Source organism: Pan troglodytes, chromosome 16 (assembly GCF_028858775.2).
Source record: "Pan troglodytes isolate AG18354 chromosome 16, NHGRI_mPanTro3-v2.0_pri, whole genome shotgun sequence".
Lineage (NCBI taxonomy): Eukaryota > Metazoa > Chordata > Mammalia > Primates > Hominidae > Pan > Pan troglodytes.
The window spans coordinates 6,550,124-6,569,870 of NC_072414.2; the positions used below are offsets into that span (position 1 = coordinate 6,550,124).

A 19,747-nucleotide genomic window follows, 5' to 3' on the forward strand; every position below is an offset into this window, starting at 1 on the left:
AGGGCGAGTCCATCAAGTTGGCGACTCCATAGGCAGGGCAGTGGCATGAGCTGCTCGAGGGAGTATACTTAGTTACTTCTTGATTATATGCTAAACAAGGGGTGGATTATACACGAGTTTTCCAGGAAAGGGGAAGGCAATTCCAGGAACTGAAGGTTACTCCCTCTGTTAGACCATAGGGGGTAACTTCTGGACGTTGCCATGGCATTTGTGAACCGTAATGGTGCTGGTAGGAGTGGCTTTTAGCATGCTAAACATTATAATTAGAGTATAATAAGCAGTGAGGATGACCACAGCTCATTATACTCTAATTATTAAAAGACGTCGCCATCTTGGTTTTGGTGGGTTTTGGCCGGCTTCTTTACCACATCCTGTTTTATCAGCAAGGTCTTTATGACCTGTATCTTGTACTGACCTCTTACCTCATCCTGTGACTAAGAATGCCTAACCTCCTGGGGATGCAGCCCAGCAGGTCTCAGCCTTATTTCACCCAGCCCCTACTCAAGATGGAGTCGCTGTGGTTCAAACACCTCTGACAAAATCACGGAAAGTCGAAGCTGTCCTATTTTGCTGAATCAGTTCCTGGGTAGAGGCCACAAGATCCCATGTGGTGCCAGCTGATCATCGATCATCATGTGCAGGGTCTACAAATCATCTCAAGCACTGATCTTAGGCCTTACCATAGTGAGTTTATTCTCAGGAGCAATTTGGGATGGCTCAGAATCTTGGAGTCTCCAGATGCATGACTCCTAAACCCTAATTTCTAACCTCGTAGCTAATTTGTTAGTCCTGCAAAGGCAGTGTAGTCCCCAGGCAGGAAGGGAGTTTGTTTTGGGAAAGGGCTGTTATTGTTTTTGTTTCAAAGCAAAACAATAAACCAAGTTCCTCCCAAAGTTAGTTCATGCCCGGGAATGACAAGGACGGCTTGGGGGTTGGAAGCAAGATGGAGTCAGTTAGGTGAGATCTCTTTCACTGTCATAGTTGTCTGTTATAATTTTGCAAAGGCATATCATGGACATTGCTTTGGTAAGATCTACCATTTCTCTGAAGGTTGAGTTTGGGATGTGGTAGCCTTTGAGTACCCGTCCTGTTGCTGTGTGTGTGTTCAGGGCAATCCAGGAAATCTGGAGAAACCAGAGTGTGTGGTCCCCCTTCCCCATTTCTCTAGTGGATCAGGTAGGAGGGTGACTGAGGAAATGTGTCCTGGGATACTTCCTGCCTCCCAGGGTGTGTGGGACTCAGCCTTTCCCCGGCCTGCAGAGGATGGGGGGCGGGGGGGCTTTGCCAGCCGTCAAGGCCTGTGCCCCAGGGGACCAGGAAGCCTGTATCAACTCCTTGATACCCCAGCCAGAAGCAGCAAACGCTCCACCTTGTCCTGCTGCCTGATGGGCAGAGTTGTTTTTTTTGTTTTTGTTTTCAGACACAGTCTCATTCTGTCGCCCAGGCTGGAGTGCAGTGGCGCAATCTCAGCTCACTGCAACATCTGCCTTCCAGGCTCAAGCGATTCTCCTGCCTCAGCCTCCCGAGTGGCTGGGACTACAGGTGCCCGCCACCATGCCCAGCTAATTTTTGTATTTTTAGTTGAGACGGGGTTTCACCATGTTGGCCAGGATGTTCTCGAACCCCTGACCTCGTGATCCGCCCGCCTCGGCCTCCCAAAGTGCCGGGATTACAGGCGTGAGCCGCCGCGCCCGGCTAGAGCACACACTTTTAATCAGATTTTTTCTTTCTTTAAATTCCTGTGAGACCAGCCGCCTGAGGGATTAAGAATATCGAGGGATGGAAGGGAGAGTAAAAGAACGCGCACTTTTCCCTAGGGAAAAGGAGGCATGCCGGGGGGGCGGAGGGAAGGAGGGGGTGTGGAGGAGAGAAGGAGGAAAAAGGGGGAGGGAGGAGAGGGAGGAGGGGGCGCGGAGGAAGGGGCGGGCTTCCCCCTGCCGGCCTCCGTTCCTTCCCCGCTGCCCCCGCCTCTCGCACTAGCGCCCCGCACCTGTGGCGCCCGTGCTCCGCCCAGTCCCGCGGCCTCCTCGCCCCTAGTCCCCCGCGCTCCCCGCCCCTTCCCGTGGGATCCGCCCCTCCGCCAGCCTCCGCCAGCCTCCGCCAGCCCCGCTGGCTTCCCGTCTCCGACACCCCGGACTCAGAACCTCCCCTCCCCCGCCGGGGCCTGGGCGCGCCTGCCCTTCGCTCCCCGACCTCCTGCTGCAGCTCTGGGCCCCTCGGCCGCTCCCTCCCCTCCTCCCTTGCTCACCCCACGGTTGGCCGCGGGTCTCCAGCACGCCGCTCCCGCCCTCGGCGTCCCGCAGCGCCTGCCAGGGTCGCCGAGCCGCCCCTGCCTCCTGGCCGCCTCTACAGTGCCGTCCTCCCGGGGCTGGCTCTCTCCCCAGGCCCCTGCTGTGGCCACCCAGGCACTTTCCGCCCTGAGCGTGGCAGCTGCTGCCGGGGGTCCTGGGGCCGCGGGATGGGAACTCCCACGCAGCGTCCCACAGGCTCCTGGCCGCCGCGAGCCCGTGCGACTCGCACGAGCAGGTCCACCCGCAGCGAGGGGCCGGTCACTGCTACGGAGCCCGCCAGAGGGCAAAGCCCCAGACAGCAAATAGGGAGGCGGCTGGCACCCAGGGAGGCCGAGGCGGGAGGATCGCTGGAGCCCAGGAGTTCGAGACCTGCCTTGGCAACATAGTAAGACGCCCCCCCACCCCCCGCCCACCATCTCTACAATAAAATTAAAAATTAGCCTGGCATAGTGGCGCGCGCCTGTGGTCCCAGCACTTCGGGGAGGCTGAGGTGGGAAGATCACCTGCGCCCGGGACGGTCGAGGCTGCAGTAAGCCGAGATCGCGCCACTGTACCCCAGCCTGGGCGACAGAGCCCAGACCCCGTAACAAAGCAAAAATGAAGGAGGCGGCGGTTTACTTCTGGAACCACTGCAGAAGATCATCAAGTGCAGGGAGCTGTGGAACTCCCGGGCGCCCAGCCCTCGGCGCCCCTGCACCTTCAGCCGTAGAGCTGAGGTGTTCCGGCCCGGAGGGATAGGGGTTTGCAGGGTGCGTGAGCGCCGAGGCTGCCCGCGAGGCGAGAGAGTTGCGGGGGGAGGCAGGGAGGCCGGCGGGGAGGGCCTGGGAGGCTGCACGCGCAGCGGGGACCTGGCTTTGTCCCGAGCAGTTTCCAGGTAAGAGCTGAGAGGAGGGGAGGGAGGGAGAGGAGGAGAACCAGGCCCGGATTTTCCCGCCTGGGGTCAAACCAAAGCAAACAAACCAAAGTGGTGTGTCCAAAGTGATGCGCCTCACAGGTGCCTTGCTTCTGCCCCTGCCGGAGTTGAGGTTTGGAGGAAGGGCACTGTGCTGAGTCCCAGCGGGGGTTTTGTAAATGCTGCGGAATTGGTCTCTCACGGTTCACGGAGCAATCACCACACTTGCTTGGCCTCCTGGAAAGCCTTACTCTCTTTTTATAATTAAAAACAATTTTTTTTGGCCGGGTGCGGTGGCTCACGCCTGTAATCCCAGCACTTTGGGAGGCCCAGGCCGGCGGATCACCTGAGGTCAGGAGTCAGAGACCAGCCTGACCAACGTGGAGAAACCCCATCTCTACTAAAAATACAAAATTAGCCGGGCGTGCTGGTGCATGCCTGTAATCCTAGCTACTCAGGAGGCTGAGGCAGAAGAATTGCTTGAACCCAGGAGGCGGAGGTTGCAAGTGAGCCAAGATTTCGTCATTGCACTCCAGCCTGGGCAACAACAGCGAAACTCTTGTCTCAAAAAAAAAAAAGAAAAAAGAAAAAATTTTTTTTTTTTTTTAGCGACAGGGGTCTCACTGTGTAGGCCAGGCTAGTCTCAAACTCCTGGGCTCAAGTGTTCCTCCAGCCTTGGCCTCCCAAAATGTTGGGATTACAGACATGAGTCACCGAGCCCAGCCAGCCTTACTGTTCAGAATGATGTCACATCTTTGTGGACTGTTGAAAATAAGGTTGTCTTCCTCAGTCTCCTAGAAGCCCCAAAATAGCCATGCAGATGTCCAAGCAGTCCTGGTTTGATTATCAAGGAGCATGTGTAAAATAGCTACGTGTGAATGGGGTCTCTGCAAATGGAAACTGGCGGGGGAGGCTCGGGACTCTTAAGAGGTCTGCAGGAGAAAGTGCATAATGAACACACACCCATGGCCTCTCCCCATGTGCCAGGGCATCCTCCCACACAGGCCGAAAGTGCTCTGCAGAACAAAGTGCTCTTAGTCCACAAAATGCCTCCCAGCTCTTGCCTGCAAAGGGAAGAAAGGATAGCTGAGAATCATTAAGCAGAATGCCGGGAGATTTATGGAAACCCCCTCTGATAGCTCAATCTAATTGCAGCTCCCTCCAGCGTGCCAAATGCTGCTAATGGACAGCCGCTCCTGCCGCTCTGATGTTGCTAGACCTCCTCAGCACTCAGCCCAAGGCAGCCAGGAGGAATGAAGGAATGGTGATTCAGAGGGAAAGGAGGAAGCTGCGTGGCATTTCAGAGATACTTATTTTAAAACTGCTGGTGGCCATGTCTTCTTTTCATATCAGAGCGAATGAGTTTTGATATGTGAACATCTCTTCTCCTTCACAGGTAATGTGTTGATTTGGCACTTTAATCTTAGAATAATCATTTCTAAAACCAACCCAACTGCTTTTCTTTACAATTTTGGCCTTAGCAAACAGATGAGTCCGTTGACTTGAGCATTGCTTGGGCACTGTCTGTGTGCAGGTCAGGCAGGGGATGCTGGTGGCTGGGAAACATAGAGGATGGAGGTGTCTTGGGTGTACATGAAGGGGTGGGGTCAAGTCCACAGGGGGTCGGCCCCTGGCAGCAGTCCTGGAGGGCTTCGTGGAGGAAGGGAGAGTTGAGTCAGAAAGTGGTCCCCAGGTAAGAGGGAAGAGCATCCAGGGAGAGGAGACTGCTTCTGGGAAGACCAGAGGCATCACCTCGCAGGGGCTGGTATGGTGGTGGCTCAGGTGGGAGGAAGAGAGACCTCAGGGAAAATAACAGGTTCCATTGACAGGAGGCCTGCTCTGGTGGGGAGGCAGGCTGGTGGTGGAGTCATGGCTGCAGGCCAGGGGGATGCCTGACCAACAGGTGTGTTGGCCAGGGTCCCTGTAGCAAAAACACGGAGCTGAGGACCTCATGGCAGGGACCCCATGCGGAGGGAGCCGCGGGTGGCATGGGGATAGTCACCTGGCTCTCCTGCTCTCGGCCTCCTGCAGCTCTCCTCACTCCCTGCCCTGCTACACAAGGTCAAACCCACCAGGAGTCAGAAGGCGAAGGGCGAGGTCCCAGGGTGAGGAGCAGGGAGGAGTAGGTGGCAGCAGGGAAGGTGATGCCTGCTGCAGAGTGAGACCTGGGACTGCCAAACACACAGTGACGGGAGCATCCGGGAGCTGAGGAGGCCTGCCGGGGGAGGAAGACAGTGGCTGGCAGTGACAGGAAGGGAGGGTCAGCATGGGGCGGCAGTCCCAGAGCTCAGGGCTCCCTGCCAGGCCAGCCTTTGTGGCCTGTGGGGTGGAGGTGGCAATTGCTGTCATGTCATAAACACGTGAAGCTTACAATGAAATCTCCAGTGTGGCTTGGGAGCAAATACATGTGCAGGTGTTTGAGTATCTGTGCTCTTACCTAACCTCAGGGAGCAGGAAAACGAAAGCTTATCATGTAAACACATCAGCAGTAGGGCTTATGTGTGTCTCCATATTGGAACCCCCAAGACAGAGACTGGAGGCAGAGTTGATTTCCAAGCCCAGAGTGCTGGGCAGCCTTTGGGTTCTATGTCTGCTTGCTTGGAGCTCAGTGATAGAAATCTAGGCCCCAGAAGAGGAAAGGACTGTCCTGCATAACCAGCACACCCGGGGAATGCTTCAGGTGCAGCTGGATCCAGGCATCCTCAAATAGTGTGATTAGGACTCCACTTTCCTTTCTCACCTTGGCTTGGCTCTGCCCTGCTCTGCGTTGTTTTCAGACGAGGTGGGGCCCCAGCAGCTCTGGTCCTCCTGACATCCTAGAGAAGAGCCAGCCCTTCCCTCCTGGGGTCTACACCGTCCCCTAAGGGACCTCAGACTGGGCTGATGGAAGGTCTCAAGCAGGCCATGTGAAGGGCATTGCACAGGAAACAGAAACGGGAATCCTGTAAGGTCAGCAGAGCTCTGAGCCCTTTGTTCTTGGGCCTGTTTTTATGATCCTCCCTCTACATGTAGCTCACACTTCCCTGCTTCTGTGCAGGCACCGGGTGAGGGGGTTGTCATGGCCTCCTGCCACTCTTGAGGCTGTCAGATATTACCTGTGCTGTCCCTGCATTCTGAAGCTCCAAATTGTCAACTAAGAAATGGTCACTTAAAAAGAGAAAAGTGAGGCCGGGCACGCTGGCTCATGCCTGTAATCCCAGCACTTTGGGAGGCCGAGGCAGGCGGATCACCTGAGGTCAGGAGTTGGAGACCAGCCTGGCCAACATGGTGAAACCGTGTCTCTACTAAAAATACAAAAATCAGCCAGGAGTGGTGGCGGGCACGTGTAATCCCAACTTACTTGGGAGGCTGAGGCAGGAGAATTGCTTGAACCTAGGAGGCGGAGGTTGCAGTGAGTCAAGATCATACCACTGTACTCCAGCCATGGCGACAGAGCAAGACTCCGTCTCAAAAAAAAAAAAAAAAGGATTTCTGAAATGGACAAAGTTTTTTTCCACTGGCGGTGCCATCAGTGATCGTGTCTGTTCCACTGTGAAGTCGGTCGTGAGCTCTGTGACGTTTCCCTCTCAACTCAAGGCTTTTTTCTTTCGCTTATGGGGGTAGTCCAAATGGTTGGGATGAAAATCGTTTCACAGATAAAGAAATCTACAAGCCCAATCGTGGTGTAAGAAAAAAACTTTAAAACTCTGTTGTTCAGAAGGAAATCAGGAATAGGAATTTCTCCTTTGAGACTAAAAGAAAGTCAGCTTTAGCCAGTGCATTGGGGTGCTGGCTCGATGTGGTAAACAAAGCAAAACATTGTTTTTAAATATCCAAAACATTATTTTTAAATATAAAGAAATACATTTTTCTCCTCTCAACAGTGAACTCATAGTTTTTTTTGGGGGGTGGGGGGTGGGTGGGTGGGTGCACAGGATTTACTGTTTTGTTTGTTTTTTTAACCCAAAGAGAAGGAAAATACTTTCCTTACTCCTGAAAATGGTGAGTTTGTACATTGTCCCTTTATATGGATCAATGTCATTTAAGCAACTACAGACAGATAAGTGAAGATGAATCTCATCCATCAGAGGCTGGGCTATCAGGCACCAGGACCAGGGGCTTTTCTTTTAATAAGGGAAACCTCTTCTATCTTTGGATTCCTCAAAGCCTGGAATCTAGAGCTTGATGACAGGCTTGCTTTGGAGAGAATTTCTTGAGACAACTTCAAAGTGGCAGGTTTTGTTGAAGAAAAAGCTCTTCATGGGGTAGTTGGGAACATGGTTAGTCCCTCTGTGGGGACCAGGAGGAGCGGAGAGGGGAAAGGGAGGGAGAGGGAGAGAACAAACTCTCTGCTGTCACTCTAAGAGCGCCAATCCCATCATGGGCCAGACCCTCATCGCCTTATGAAGCCTGATCACTTCCCAAAGGCCCCGCCTCCTGGTACTATCACTCAGCAGTCCCCAACCTTTTTTGGCACCAGGAACTGGTTTTGTGGAAGACAATTTTTCCATGGACTGGGTTGCAGGGATGGTTTTGGGATGATTCAAGCGCATTACATTTATTGTGCACTTTATTATTATTACACTGTAATGTATAATGAAATAATTATACCGCTCACCATAATGTAGAATCAGTGGGAGCCCTGAACTTGTTTTCCTGCAACTAGACGGTCCCATCTGGTGGTGATGGAAGACAATGACACCTGAAGTGTGTTGCTAATGTCCAGTCTGCTCTGTAACCTCGTTTTGGTCAACGTCATTGCAGAAAACTCTGCTTCACAAAGACAGGATGTTGGAAATGGAAGTGGGCTTTCCAGTGCTTTGGGAACAATCACAGGAGATTCTGCCTTGGCTGTAATCCAGAACGTATGGAGATTTGAAGTTGTCGCAAACATACTTTGAAGGCCACCAGATGCAGCTGTACAATTGAAGTCCATCAGCTCACTTGCCTCGATAAAGCCTGCCACTGCATGCAGCTTGTCACTTGTCACTCACAGATAGGGTTTTGATATGACTCTGCAAGCAATTGATTTATGATGGTCTCTGTGCTGTCAAACCTCTCTGCTAATGTTCATCTGTATTTGCAGTCACTCCCAAGTGCTAGCATTGCCGCCTCAGCTCCACTTCAGATCATCAGGCATTAGTTAGATTCTCATAAGGAGCGTGCAACCCAGATTCCTCACATGCGCAGTTCACAATAGAGTTTGCGCTGCTATGAGAACTAATGCCACTGCTGATCCGACAGGAGGCAGAGCTCAGGTGGTTGTGCTCACCCGCCCACCTGCTGCTCCCCTCCTGTGCGGCCCAGTTACTAACAGTCCATGGACAGGTACTGGTCCGTGGCCCAGGGACTGGGGGCCCCTTCTGTCACCCAACCAAACTGGGTCCACTTGCCCTCAAGGAACGGAAGCCAAACACCGAAGCACCAAGTTTTTGCAATAGGAAGGCTTTATTGCCAGTTGAGTGACATGGAGACCGGAGGAAATGTTCCTATCTGTCTTCCCACTGGCCTTGCCACCATAGATGTAAGAGAGAGATTTTGAGGGTGGGGTTTCGGGGCGGGACGAAGATTGGCTGGAAGGAAGGGGCTTTGTTGAGTCCCTCGGTCACTCACTGTCGCCCTACCTGCTGCTTCATGGGGTGCATGTTTAAAAACAATGTTGGCATTAGCATGACCTGGAAGTGGGGTTTTGGGCCCTCTGACATCAAAAGGTGGCTCGTGGGTGAGTCAGTGCACTCTGCAGACTCTAGTCAGCCATGTTGGCTCCAACTGGTCCCTCCTGGCAGCCCACTTAGTTGCAAATAGAGGGGATTGTAGCAAATTGTCTTCTTCTCCACTGTCCTGCAAAATGAGCTCAAGAAATTTTGCTGGTTAACAAATCCTGTCTAATCCTAGGGCAGGTTTCAGTACCATCCTGTTAGGGATTGGGGCTTCAACATACGAATTTGGGGGGTACACTTCAGCCCATGGCAAGCTGGATACTTGTGCTCCCTTCATCGAGATGAGAATGTGAACACACAGAGGCAAAGCGGCCCATACGAGGTCACAGTGAGAGAGGGTGCCGTGGAGTCAGAACGCACAGCAGGGACCCAGCCCCTAGGTTCCGTCTCTGAGCCCCAGGTCCCGCGCTGAGCTGCAGGAGTCACTGTGTGCCTCTGCTTTGTGCTTTGTGACCACACGTCACGGCCAGGCTGGGGTTTTCCACCCTTTGTCCGTTATTCCCATCTTAGTTTGAGGTCAGAGGCCTGCAGGACTTATTTCCTGGTCCCCACGGGATGAAGGAGGAAACCCGTGGGAACTAGCACATGGCCCTAAAAGCAACCTCTCCTTGCCCTCATTGTCCATTAGCACAAGACACTCCCATCAGCACCATGACAGTTTACAAATGCCCTGGAAGTTGCTGCCTTTTCCTTAGAGATTTCCAAATAACCTGCCCCTAGTGTGCATGTCATTAGAAGTCAGTATAAGTGGCTGTGAGTGCAGCTGCCTCAGCCCATATGCTGCTGACTCTGGGTGCACTGCTGAGGAGTCAGCCCTGGCCCAGTTCAGGAAAAGTGGCTGCATAATGCCACCAGCTGGCCCTTGCATTCTTTCCTGGGTGAAGCCAAGAACCCTCAGGGGCTAAGCCCCACTGTGAGAGCTCACCTGGCACCTGCATCCAGTGAATAGGGCGCCATTTCCAGGTTTCCCCCCAGTGCTGCAGCAAACATCCCTGTAGGCCGCAACTCACACGCTTGCTTGCATTTTTTTTTTTTTTTTTTTCTGTGAGATAAATCTTCAGCAGCAGGATTGCTGAGCTGGGTCTAAAGGCTTTCAAAGTTTTATTTTCAATTTTTTTTTCTCAATTGTCCTGTAAGAGGGCAGAACCACTTTACTCTCTTCCAGTGGCAGATGAGAATGTGCTTAACACCTGCCCAGCCCCAGGGATTATCCCTCATTTTAGTCTTGGCCAATCTGAGACAATCCATGAAGGGAACTGATGACTCGCTGTCTTCCAGACATTTCTTTGGTGGTGGTGAAGTTGAGTATGTCTTTATGCTTATTGGCCATTGTTCTTCCAGGAACTGTCAGTTACTGAGCTCTGACCTTAGATTTGTCATCTTCTAAAAACTGATCTGCAAGAGCTCTTTGTATCTTAAGAGAACTACTTTTACTATTAATGCGTGACAAAATATTCTCCCCATTGACTTGATGTGCTATCCATAAGTATAGTCATGAACCACATAACCACATTTTGGTCAACGACAGATTGTATATAACAGTGGTCCCATAAAATTATAATATCACATTTTTACTGTACCTTTTCTATGTTTACATGTGTTTAGATGAACAAATACTCATGGCTGTGTTACAGCTGCCTACTGTATCCAGCACAGTGCCATGCTGTGCTGTACAGGTATGTAGCCTAGGAGCTGCAGGCTACACCATACAGCCTAGGTGTGTTGGAGGCTGGACCATCTAGGCTTGTGTAAGTGCCCTCTGTGATGTTCTCATAACAATGAAATCATCTAACAATGCATTTCTTGGACTGTGTCCCTGTTGTTGACACATGACTATTGCTTTTTGTTTAAAGTCTGCGTTGCTTTTTGTTTAAAGTCAGTAAAGAGGCACAGTTTACACTTTACTTACCCATATATATGTATGGGTGTATATATGTATGTATTTTTTGCAACAGGGTCTTGCTCTGTCACCCAGGCTGGAGTACAGTGGCACGATCTTGGGTCACTCCAGCATCCACCTCCCTGGCTCAAGTGATCCTTCCACCTCAGCCTCCTGAGTGGATGGAACCACAGGCGTGCACTGCCGTGCCTACTTTTTAAAAAATTTTTTGTAGAGACGGGGTCTTGCCATGTTGCCCAGGCTGGTCTCCAACTTCTAGACTCAAGCAATCTGCTCGCCTCAGCTTACCCATGTGCTGAGATTACAGGCATGAGCCACTGCACCTGGCCTACGTGTATTTATTTTTATTGTCATATTTATCTGTTTTTTTTTTCATGACTTGTGATTTTGTGGCATGTTTAGAAAGGCTTTTCTTGTTTCAGGATTATAAAAATAGTCACCTATACTCTCTTCTAGCATTTTTATTACTTCACTTTTCAGATTTAAATTTTTGTTTCATCCGGAATTAATTTTGGTCAAAGAGTTCAATAGGGCTGCAATTTATTTTTCCCTGAAGGGGCGGGACAGCTGTCCAAATATAATTCACTAAAGAGCCCATCTTTCCTCTGCCAATCTGAAATGCCAACTTTACTACAATGTCTGCAACTTAATCTCAAATGGTAGAGCAACAAACATATTTAGAGTGTGTGTGTTGAAATTAAATCAAATGTGGAGAAATGTTAGCATAGCAATTATTGAATCAAGATAGTACATTTGGCCTTCATTACCCACGGGTTCTGTATCTATCTGCCCATTCAACCAACTGCAGATTGAAAATACTCTGGAAAAAAATTTTTTAAATACAATAATAAAAAATAATGCAAATAAAAACCAATATAACATAACAACTATTTCATAGCATTTACATGGTATTAGATATTACAAGAAAACTAGAGATGATTTAAAGTATATAGGATGGTGCGTGGAGGTTACATGCAAATACTGTACCATTTTATCAAGGATTTGAGTCTTTTCAGATTTTGTTATCTTTGGGGGTCCCGGAGCCAATCCCCTACAAATACTGCGGGACGATTGTATGTAGATCATTACACCATCCAGTTTCCAGTTTTGTTTTCACAGTAAAATTGTGTTTAGGCCAGGCGCGGTGGCTCACGCCTGTAATCCCAGCACTCTGGGAGGCCGAATCACCTGAGGTCAGGAGTTCGAGAACAGCCTGGCCAACATGGTGAAACTCCGTCTCTACTAAAAATACAAAAAAAAAAAAAAAAAAAAAAAATTAGCCGGATGTGGTGGCACATGCCTGTAGTCCCAGCTACTTGGGAGGCTGAGGCAAGAGAATCACTTGAATCCGGGCGGCGGGGGGTTGGCAGTGAGCCGAGATCGCACCATTGCACTCCAGCCTGGGCAACAGAGCGAGATTCTGTCTCTATTAAAAAAAAAAAATGTGTTTAAAAGTCTAAAAGAAAAGGAGCGTTAGAATGGAGACAGAGTCTCCACTTTCAAAATGGATGGTTGAGCAAAAGTTCCTTTCCTGCAGAAAAGGCCTGGACGGGTGTGGCCAGGACGAGCTGAGACCCGATGAGAAAGGCAGAAGGGCGTCAGGCAGGGCTTGCACTGCAGGAAGCTGCTCTGGCTGTCCCTGAGTAGAGAAGAGAGTTGTGATGTGTGGACAAGAAGAAGACAACAAGAGTTGTTGGGGGCCTCCAGCTCCAGCTTGAATGACTGTTTCTATTGATGTGGAGCAGAAACCCGTGGGAGCCGCTGGCCCCTGTGGATAAGGGCGGTGAATGGGCCGGCGGGAGCGGGCAGCTGACTTATGGCGAGGTGGTGGGTCTGGGGTAGGCTGCGGCCTTAGGGTTGGTGGTGACCGTGTACCAAGGCACATGGCTGGCTTCCCTCTCACCTGCAATAGCTGGGCCACGGCTCACTGCCCTTCTTCCTCCTGTCACACCAGTCACACTGAGAGAGGACCCTGCACGTGGTGACAGCATGGGCTGAACCGGCTCCATTTGCCCAAGCACCAGGGACACTCCTTTACCTCCTCAGGAAGGCTCAGCTGTAGAGGAACAGAAGGAAGATCCGAAAATAATAAGAAGAAGGAAAAGTTGGAGGAAGGGCAGGAGTGCAGAGTGGGCCCTCCAGGGAGGGAGGGGGCGAGCGAGCAGCCAGCCCTGCCCAAATCCCCCACCCACACCCTGGCCCCGTCCCAGCAGAACTGGTGACACTTTTCTTCCCAGTGCCTTTCAAATTTCCAGAGCAGCTCAGAATTGCTCAGTAGATAACAGGTTTGGGGTTTTTATCCTTTTCTTCCTAATGACCAGGCTCCTGAGAACAGGAGCAGCTGCCATCTGTAGGGTATTCATCATCCTCCTGCAACGGGGAAATGAGTCATTTTAGCATAAAATGTAGAACTGCCATGAAATTCAAATTGCAGTACTTTGACAAGAATTATAATGTTTGCAGAAAGTCTCATCTAGGAGGCTGAAGTGGTCCGTGGGAAGCCCCCCCAGTCACCTGAGAGAAACAGCTGCAGTCGCCAGCAGGATCTGACCACCTCGCCCAGGGTGGACAGGACTGAGGCCACCTCTTAATTTTTTCCACCCTTTTTGTTCCTGGACATTAAATAAGACAGAGAAAGCAGGAAGGTGGGGAGAGAGCACCCCTGCAAATAAGAGTCATCATCCAAGAGAGTATCAACCAAGTAGGCAGAATTCTTGCCAATTTAGTTGACTGTGCATGGGAAGGTAAGTTTCTAGGGCCTTCTGGAAACAGAATATTTTCTTAAAGGGGCCACCAATGATACCCTTTGGTCATTCCAAAATGACCTCTCTGGGCCTGACGCCCCTGTGAGACGTGAAGCCAGCTGGACTTCCTGGGTCGAGTGGGGACTTGGAGAACTTTTGTGTCTAAGAGGATTGTAAGACTCACCAATCAACACTCTGTAGCTAGGATTGTAAAACACACCAATCACCTCTCTGTAGCTAGCAAGAGGATTACAAAGTGCACCAATCAGTGCTCTGTAAAACGCACCAATCAGCACTCTGTAAAATGCACCAATCAGTGCTCTGTAAAATGCACCAATCAGCAGGATCCTAAAAGTAGCCAATCGCAGGGAGGATTGAAAAAAGGGCACTGTGATAGGACAGAAACGGAACATGGGCGGGGACAAATAAGGGAATAAAAGCTGGCCCCCTCCTCAGCACTCCGCCAGCCAGCAGCAGCAACCTGCAGTGTTGTTTTCCGTACTTTGGAAGCTTATTTTTTTGTTCTTCACAATAAATCTTTCTACTGGTCACTGTTTGGGTCTGTGCCACTTTTTTTTTTTTTTTTTTTTTTTTTTTTTTTTTGAGACGGAGTCTCGCTCTGTCGCCCAGGCTGGAGTGCAGTGGCGCGATCTCGGCTCACTGCAAGCTCCGCCTCCCAGGTTCACGCCATTCTCCTGCCTCAGCCTCCCGAGTAGCTGGGACTACAGGCGCCTGCTACCACGCCCGGCTAATTTTTTGTATTTTTAGTAGAGACGGGGTTTCACCGTGTTAGCCAGGATGGTCTCGATCTCCTGACCTCGTGATCTGCCCGCCTCGGCCTCCCAAAGTGCTGGGATTGCAGGCGTGAGCCACCGCGCCTGGCCTGTGCCACCTTTAAGAGCTGTAACACTCCCCAGGAAGGTTCACGGCTTCATTCTTGGTCAGCGAAATGGTGAACCCAATGGCAGGAACCAACTCCAGACACATCTGGTCAGTCTAGTTCGAGCTCCAGGGAAAGGAATACCCTGGCGGCAGGAGGGAATAACCCTTCCAACTGATAGCAGTTGTTCAAATAGTAGCAAAGGCACATAGGAAGTGTGTTGCCAAGCTGCAGTCTGACAATTGCTCCAAACACGAATTTTGCTTCTAAGAGCCTGTAAGCTGTGGGTTGTACTCAGAAGCTTTAAGTTCTTTGTGCAAAGGCTGGAGAAGGCAGTGGGAGGGCCACGTACCTGTCTTTTCTCAGAGTGTGGGAAATGAGACTGTTCTCTTTAGGTAGCAGGACAGTTCAGAGCCTCTGTGCCCACAGCAACCAGAACGAGCTCCCCTTGGGGTCATGGACCCAGTATCTCAGTTGAGCACATGGTAATTTTCACCAAGGCTGGCTGGCATTGTATGACTTTAGTGGCCTGTGCACATGAGCACCCCAGGCCCTTGGGCAGCTGCTAGTGTGGGCTGGGGCTTTTTTGTCGGGAGGGAGGCACCCTGCACCTGTGGGTGAGTCTTGTTCCCTGGCAGCCTGGCAGGCAGGTGTGGCTCATGGGAGGGTGAGCCCCTGGCACGGATCTGCTGGTTTCCCCAGGTGAGAGTTTGTATGTGGCCAAAGGGCACCAGAAACTGACAGCCAGCCCTGAGCAAATCCCAGCTCAGGGTTCATGTTGCCCGAGCAGAACCTGCTGGTGTGGTGTGTAGGCGGGGGCGTTTTTCTTGGTTGGCTGACACTCCTTGGAAGGCGGCGTGGGCCAGGCCAGTGTGCTTAGCAGCACGCCAGAGCAGTGTTCGGGGCGGGGGCTCAAGTGTGGGGTCAGTGTGCTCGCACCAGAGCCAAACCCAACACTTCTGTCTCTTCCTTTCCTGCTGTCAGGTGGGGCTGTTGTTGGGGAAAGAAAAGCAGGGAGGACAGCGTGGGAGACTTTCTCAGGGCCAGCCCTGGGAATGGGGCAGAGTGAGGGGGTGGCATGGGTCACCTGGACCCGCTAAGGGCCAGAGGCGAGGAGAGATGTCCGACTGGGACTTCCTGGGAGGAAGGGGCGCGCTGCCACGCAGTGCCCCAGGCCCTTGGGTATCTGCGAGCATGGGCTGGGGCTTCCCTGTTGGGAGGGAGCCACGCTGCACCTATGGGTGAGTCCTGTCCCCTGGCAGCGTAGCAGGCAGGTGTGGCTTGGGAGGAAGGCACGCCCTGCCACGCGGTGTCGCCACTGGCTGGCAACTGTTGGAGAATTTATTGAAGCACGTGAAAGAGCCCCACCCTGCCATAGCAATCACCTGCCTTTGGTGAGGCTGAGCCTGGCCGCGGGACCCCATTGACCTCTCCTGGCCTCACACTAAATGGAGTTGCATTGCTCCTCCAAATTCCAACCAAGAGGACCGAGAAGTTGGCCTGAAGCAGGCGCACATGTGGAAAAGAGGAGCTGAAGCCACGCGGGGGCTGCTCCTGCAGAGGTGGCGGCTTGGTCTAAGTTTTCAAAGCAGTGGCCATTCGGCTGCATCAACCTGCATGCCACGTTCCTGGCTTTGATCATTGACATGTGCTTGGCTCTGCTGCTCTCAGCTCCTGGCCTCAAACTTCCTTTTGAAGAAAATCGCTGAAGCTTGTGGCCTCACTTCTTCCAAGAGGCAGTTACAGACACTCTCCGGGCCTGGCTGCCTGTTTGTTGGGACGGGGCCTCTGGCTTGGGTTTGCTGTGCTTCAACGCCATGTGACTCCGAAGGGCCTCACTCACGCCAGGGCCCAGCACCGGCTCGGGGACAGGCCAGGCTGGCATGACTCTGATTCTGCAGATGGCATTTTTAGTGACTCTGCTGGGAATTGGTTCCTGAGATAACAAAGCCACTGACACAGGGATGACAGATGGTTAACAGCACCTCCCGAGAGTAGGCCTGTTCTAAACACTTGACCTGTGACAGAGCATCCATGCCACGCGGCTGCTCCATGAAGTAGACGCCATCATCGTGGTCTCCGCAGTTCTACGATGGGGACACTGGGGAGAGAGAAGTGACTGTGCTGGAGCATGCATGGATGAGGGGAGGGGGAAGGGAGAGCGTGAGCCCGGTGGTCCAGCACCGTATTGTCCTGCTCCACTTTCCTCCAAGGCTTGGGTGTGCACGCGCTGGAGCCCTCCCTCTCTGGGATGGTCACGGCCCTGTCCTGTGAGAGGTGGTGTGTGGATACCTCCTGCTCCTGAGTGAGCCCGGCGCTCCGTAAGGAGTGAGGGAATGGATCCGCCATGCCAGCCCAGCCCTGTGCTGCCAGGGGCCTGTCTTTCTAGAAGGTGGGAGTGCGGGCACAGGCTGCCTGCCCAGCTGCAGAGTTCCCTCCTCAAGTGCACCCTGGAGTGGGGAGGGAGGAGCCTAGGGCACTCATGGGCTCCAGGTTCCCTGGCTCCCTGCCACCCTCATGGTGATCTGTCTTTGCATCTACTGGGGGACACAAGTGACCAGGCCTTGGAGTATTTCCACCTATTTTTCCTTCATGGCCTCCCAGTGTATGCTTGGGGAAACTGAGGCTGGTAAGTAGAACACATCACCCACAGCAAGGGTACATGACCAGGGGAAGACCAGGCCCTTCAGGGCTCATGGCCCCAGCCCATGGCCACAGAGACAGACTTTTCACTTGGGTGGACACTGATGGGTCCTGCTCCCACTGTGAGACCGCGTCCCCCTGCCAGCTTCACCTGGGGCCTGCCCTGGGACTGGGAAGTTGTGTTTTAAGTCTTGCCCTGCCTCAGTGTTCCCTAAGGAATCCTGCCTGGTTATGACATGAAGCACACGTGTGGTGTCCCTTTTGTGCTTCTGGAGCTGTTGCCCTGATTGGCATCTTGAGAAGAGTACTGGCAGTCAGGGGATCCTGGTGCCTGCCCTGGCTCTGCCCATCTCTATGTGTGTGTCAGCCAATGGGACTCTCTGTGTCTCAGTTTCTCGTCTTTATTTATTTTTTGAGACAGGGTCTCACTCTGTTGCCCAGGCTGGAGTGCAGTGGCATGATCACGGCTCACTACAGCCTCGACCTGCTGGGCTCAATCGATCATCCTGCCTCAGCCTCCTGAGTAGCTGGGACTACAGGTATGTGCCACCACACCTGGCTAATTAAAAATTTTTTGGGGGGGAGCCAGGCATGGTGGCTCACACCTGTAATCCTAGCACTTTGGGAGGCTGAGGCAGTTGGATCATTTGAGGTCAGGAGTTCGAAAGCAGCCTGGCCAACATGGTGAAACCCCACCTCTACTAAAAATATTTAAAAAATTAGCTGGGCGCGGTGGTGGGTGCCTGTTTCTCCACGCAGGGGTGTGTGTTTACCCACAGGGGGAAGTCGGCCTGCTGCTTTCTCCCACTCTGTCTCCAGGTCCTTCTGCCCCACTTCAGTCTGAGCCCTTCAGATGAGCACTGCCCACCCATCTGTACATGCTGGCCAAGGGGAGAAATTCTGCATGCAACACCAGACGACGAGGTGGTAGGTGACGCTGGGTGATAGGGATTTGTGTGCAGGATTTTAAAACAGGATTATAAAGCTGCATGAAACTAGAAAACAGTGGGCAAACAGACCAAGCCAGCACTTTATTTTAAAAAGTTTTATTTTGGAGATTTAGAAATTTGAGATTTTTAATAACGGCAAAAGAAATTCAGTCACACCTAATGATTAACAGAATGTAGTGGTGTATTATCTAAACAGAAATCGTGCTGATGTGCCATAATAAATTGTCTATTAGTAAAAAAATACACTTTAGGGCACAGCATTGTATCACAAATTACAGTAGGATACTTTGCAAGAATTTAATCAAACTAGAGAATTCTGAGTAACTGTATCTTTTAAATGCAGCACTTAAAAATGTAACAACTCTGTGCATCCTTTTTCTTAAAAAAAATGACCTTGCATGTGTCATAGAAACGCTGCTTTATTGCTGCAGAGGTCAAAGTTCAAGGCTCAAGAGGTACAGGAGAGAATACAAAGGTAGCCTTTAGAAACGTGGTCTTGTTTATGTATAAAAAAGGTAAAGTTTATAAAAGTTAATTTACAAACCAAGAACAAAAGTGGTATGCACGCATTATGTACAAGCATCCTTAAAACATCAAAATTTTCAAATGCATAGCCAGAAAGAACAGAAAACCACCACTGCCCCTTGTCAAAAAAAAAAAAAAAAAAAGAAAAGAAAAGAAAAAAATATCCCCAAATCACACCACTATTTTCTTCTGGGTGATAACACATTTCTGAAACCACCAAATGCACAATGTACTCAGTCTTTGTCATGATACAGTATCTAGATAATGCACAAAAGCCATAAAAACTTAGTAACACAGGGAGAATGAGCTAAGAATTAGGAACATGAGGGTAAGGCATTCCTGCTGGTTAGTATGTCTGTGGTAATATGGTGAAGTTAGAGATGTGAAGAGGCCATGGAACCAGTCTCACGTGCTTTTGTATCCTTCCCTAAGAAAAATGTGTTTTCATGTACAGTAAGTCACTGTCTTCACTTCACCCTCCCCCAGTTATAAATCTCCTTGCTGTACATTTCTGTTAAATCCACAACACTGGTTATATATTCCAGGTGCATTTAAAAAATGTGTGCATATTACTTCATGCATAATAAAATAAAATGTGTACGTATGCTAGGCCAGGGCCATAGTAAAGTTTGAAACAGTGTACTTTGGAAAGAACAGACCTCAAATGCACCCCCATTTACTGGCTGGTATTTTAACGGAAATCAATATGTGAAGTTAAGCAGTGACGATAAAAAAATTACAAAAATCACAAAGCAAAATATCTTTGAACCTCTAGCCAATACCAACAGTCCCGTCAATCACAAACATGCAGTGTGTAGCATGTTTTCCGACCATGGTTCAGGGGCATGCTCACTCATCTTTATCAGTTCAAACAAATGCTTCATACTAACAAACTGTAGTATCAACTCTAAAAAAGGTATAATACTTGATAGAGTGGTTCCATTTAGATTAAGTTTAATCCAGTTTCACATTATTTAAGTTCCTATATTTCAAGAGTTAAAAGTGGTCAATAAGGACAGAAACACAGTTTGCTCCAACGAGATAATTTGGATCTCCGGGAAGACACTTGTTTTGCCAGGTTTTAGGATCACCTATGAGAGAAAAGAAGTTGATGTCATTTACAGTTCAGTAAACTGCTATCCGTAATGCTTTGCAATTATAGGGCAAATATGTATATTTAGACATAATTTTCTTCTGTTTCTTCAGCATATTGTATTTGTATC

The 19,747-nt window shown here is 50.7% G+C and overlaps 3 protein-coding genes across 20 annotated transcripts in view; 1 reads left to right on the top strand and 2 right to left on the bottom strand.

Annotated features, from left to right (window-relative positions):
- Nucleotides 1-2,327, bottom strand: part of ENTREP2 (endosomal transmembrane epsin interactor 2) — a 567,326-nt gene extending 564,999 nt beyond the window's left edge. For both annotated transcript variants that reach the window (XM_054666823.1, XM_054666821.1), the window contains exon 1: nt 2,249-2,327. The gene's annotated coding sequence lies outside the window, so the exon portion shown is untranslated. The remainder of the gene's footprint in view (nt 1-2,248) is intronic.
- On the top strand, nt 1,830-18,228 carry LOC134808578 (uncharacterized). Its single transcript, XM_063795454.1, has 3 exons — nt 1,830-2,676; nt 4,339-4,579; nt 17,829-18,228. Exon 1 carries the CDS (start codon nt 1,830-1,832, stop codon nt 2,595-2,597), a length of 768 nt encoding a protein of 255 aa, XP_063651524.1. The 3' UTR covers nt 2,598-2,676; nt 4,339-4,579; nt 17,829-18,228.
- TJP1 (tight junction protein 1) overlaps nt 18,080-19,747 on the bottom strand; it is a 268,566-nt gene continuing 266,898 nt past the window's right edge. For all 17 annotated transcript variants that reach the window (XM_009428686.4, XM_009428684.4, XM_009428690.4 and 14 more), the window contains one exon: nt 18,080-19,615. In XM_009428686.4, the coding sequence (XP_009426961.3) occupies nt 19,521-19,615 (95 nt within the window). In that variant the 3' untranslated portion in view covers nt 18,080-19,520. The remainder of the gene's footprint in view (nt 19,616-19,747) is intronic.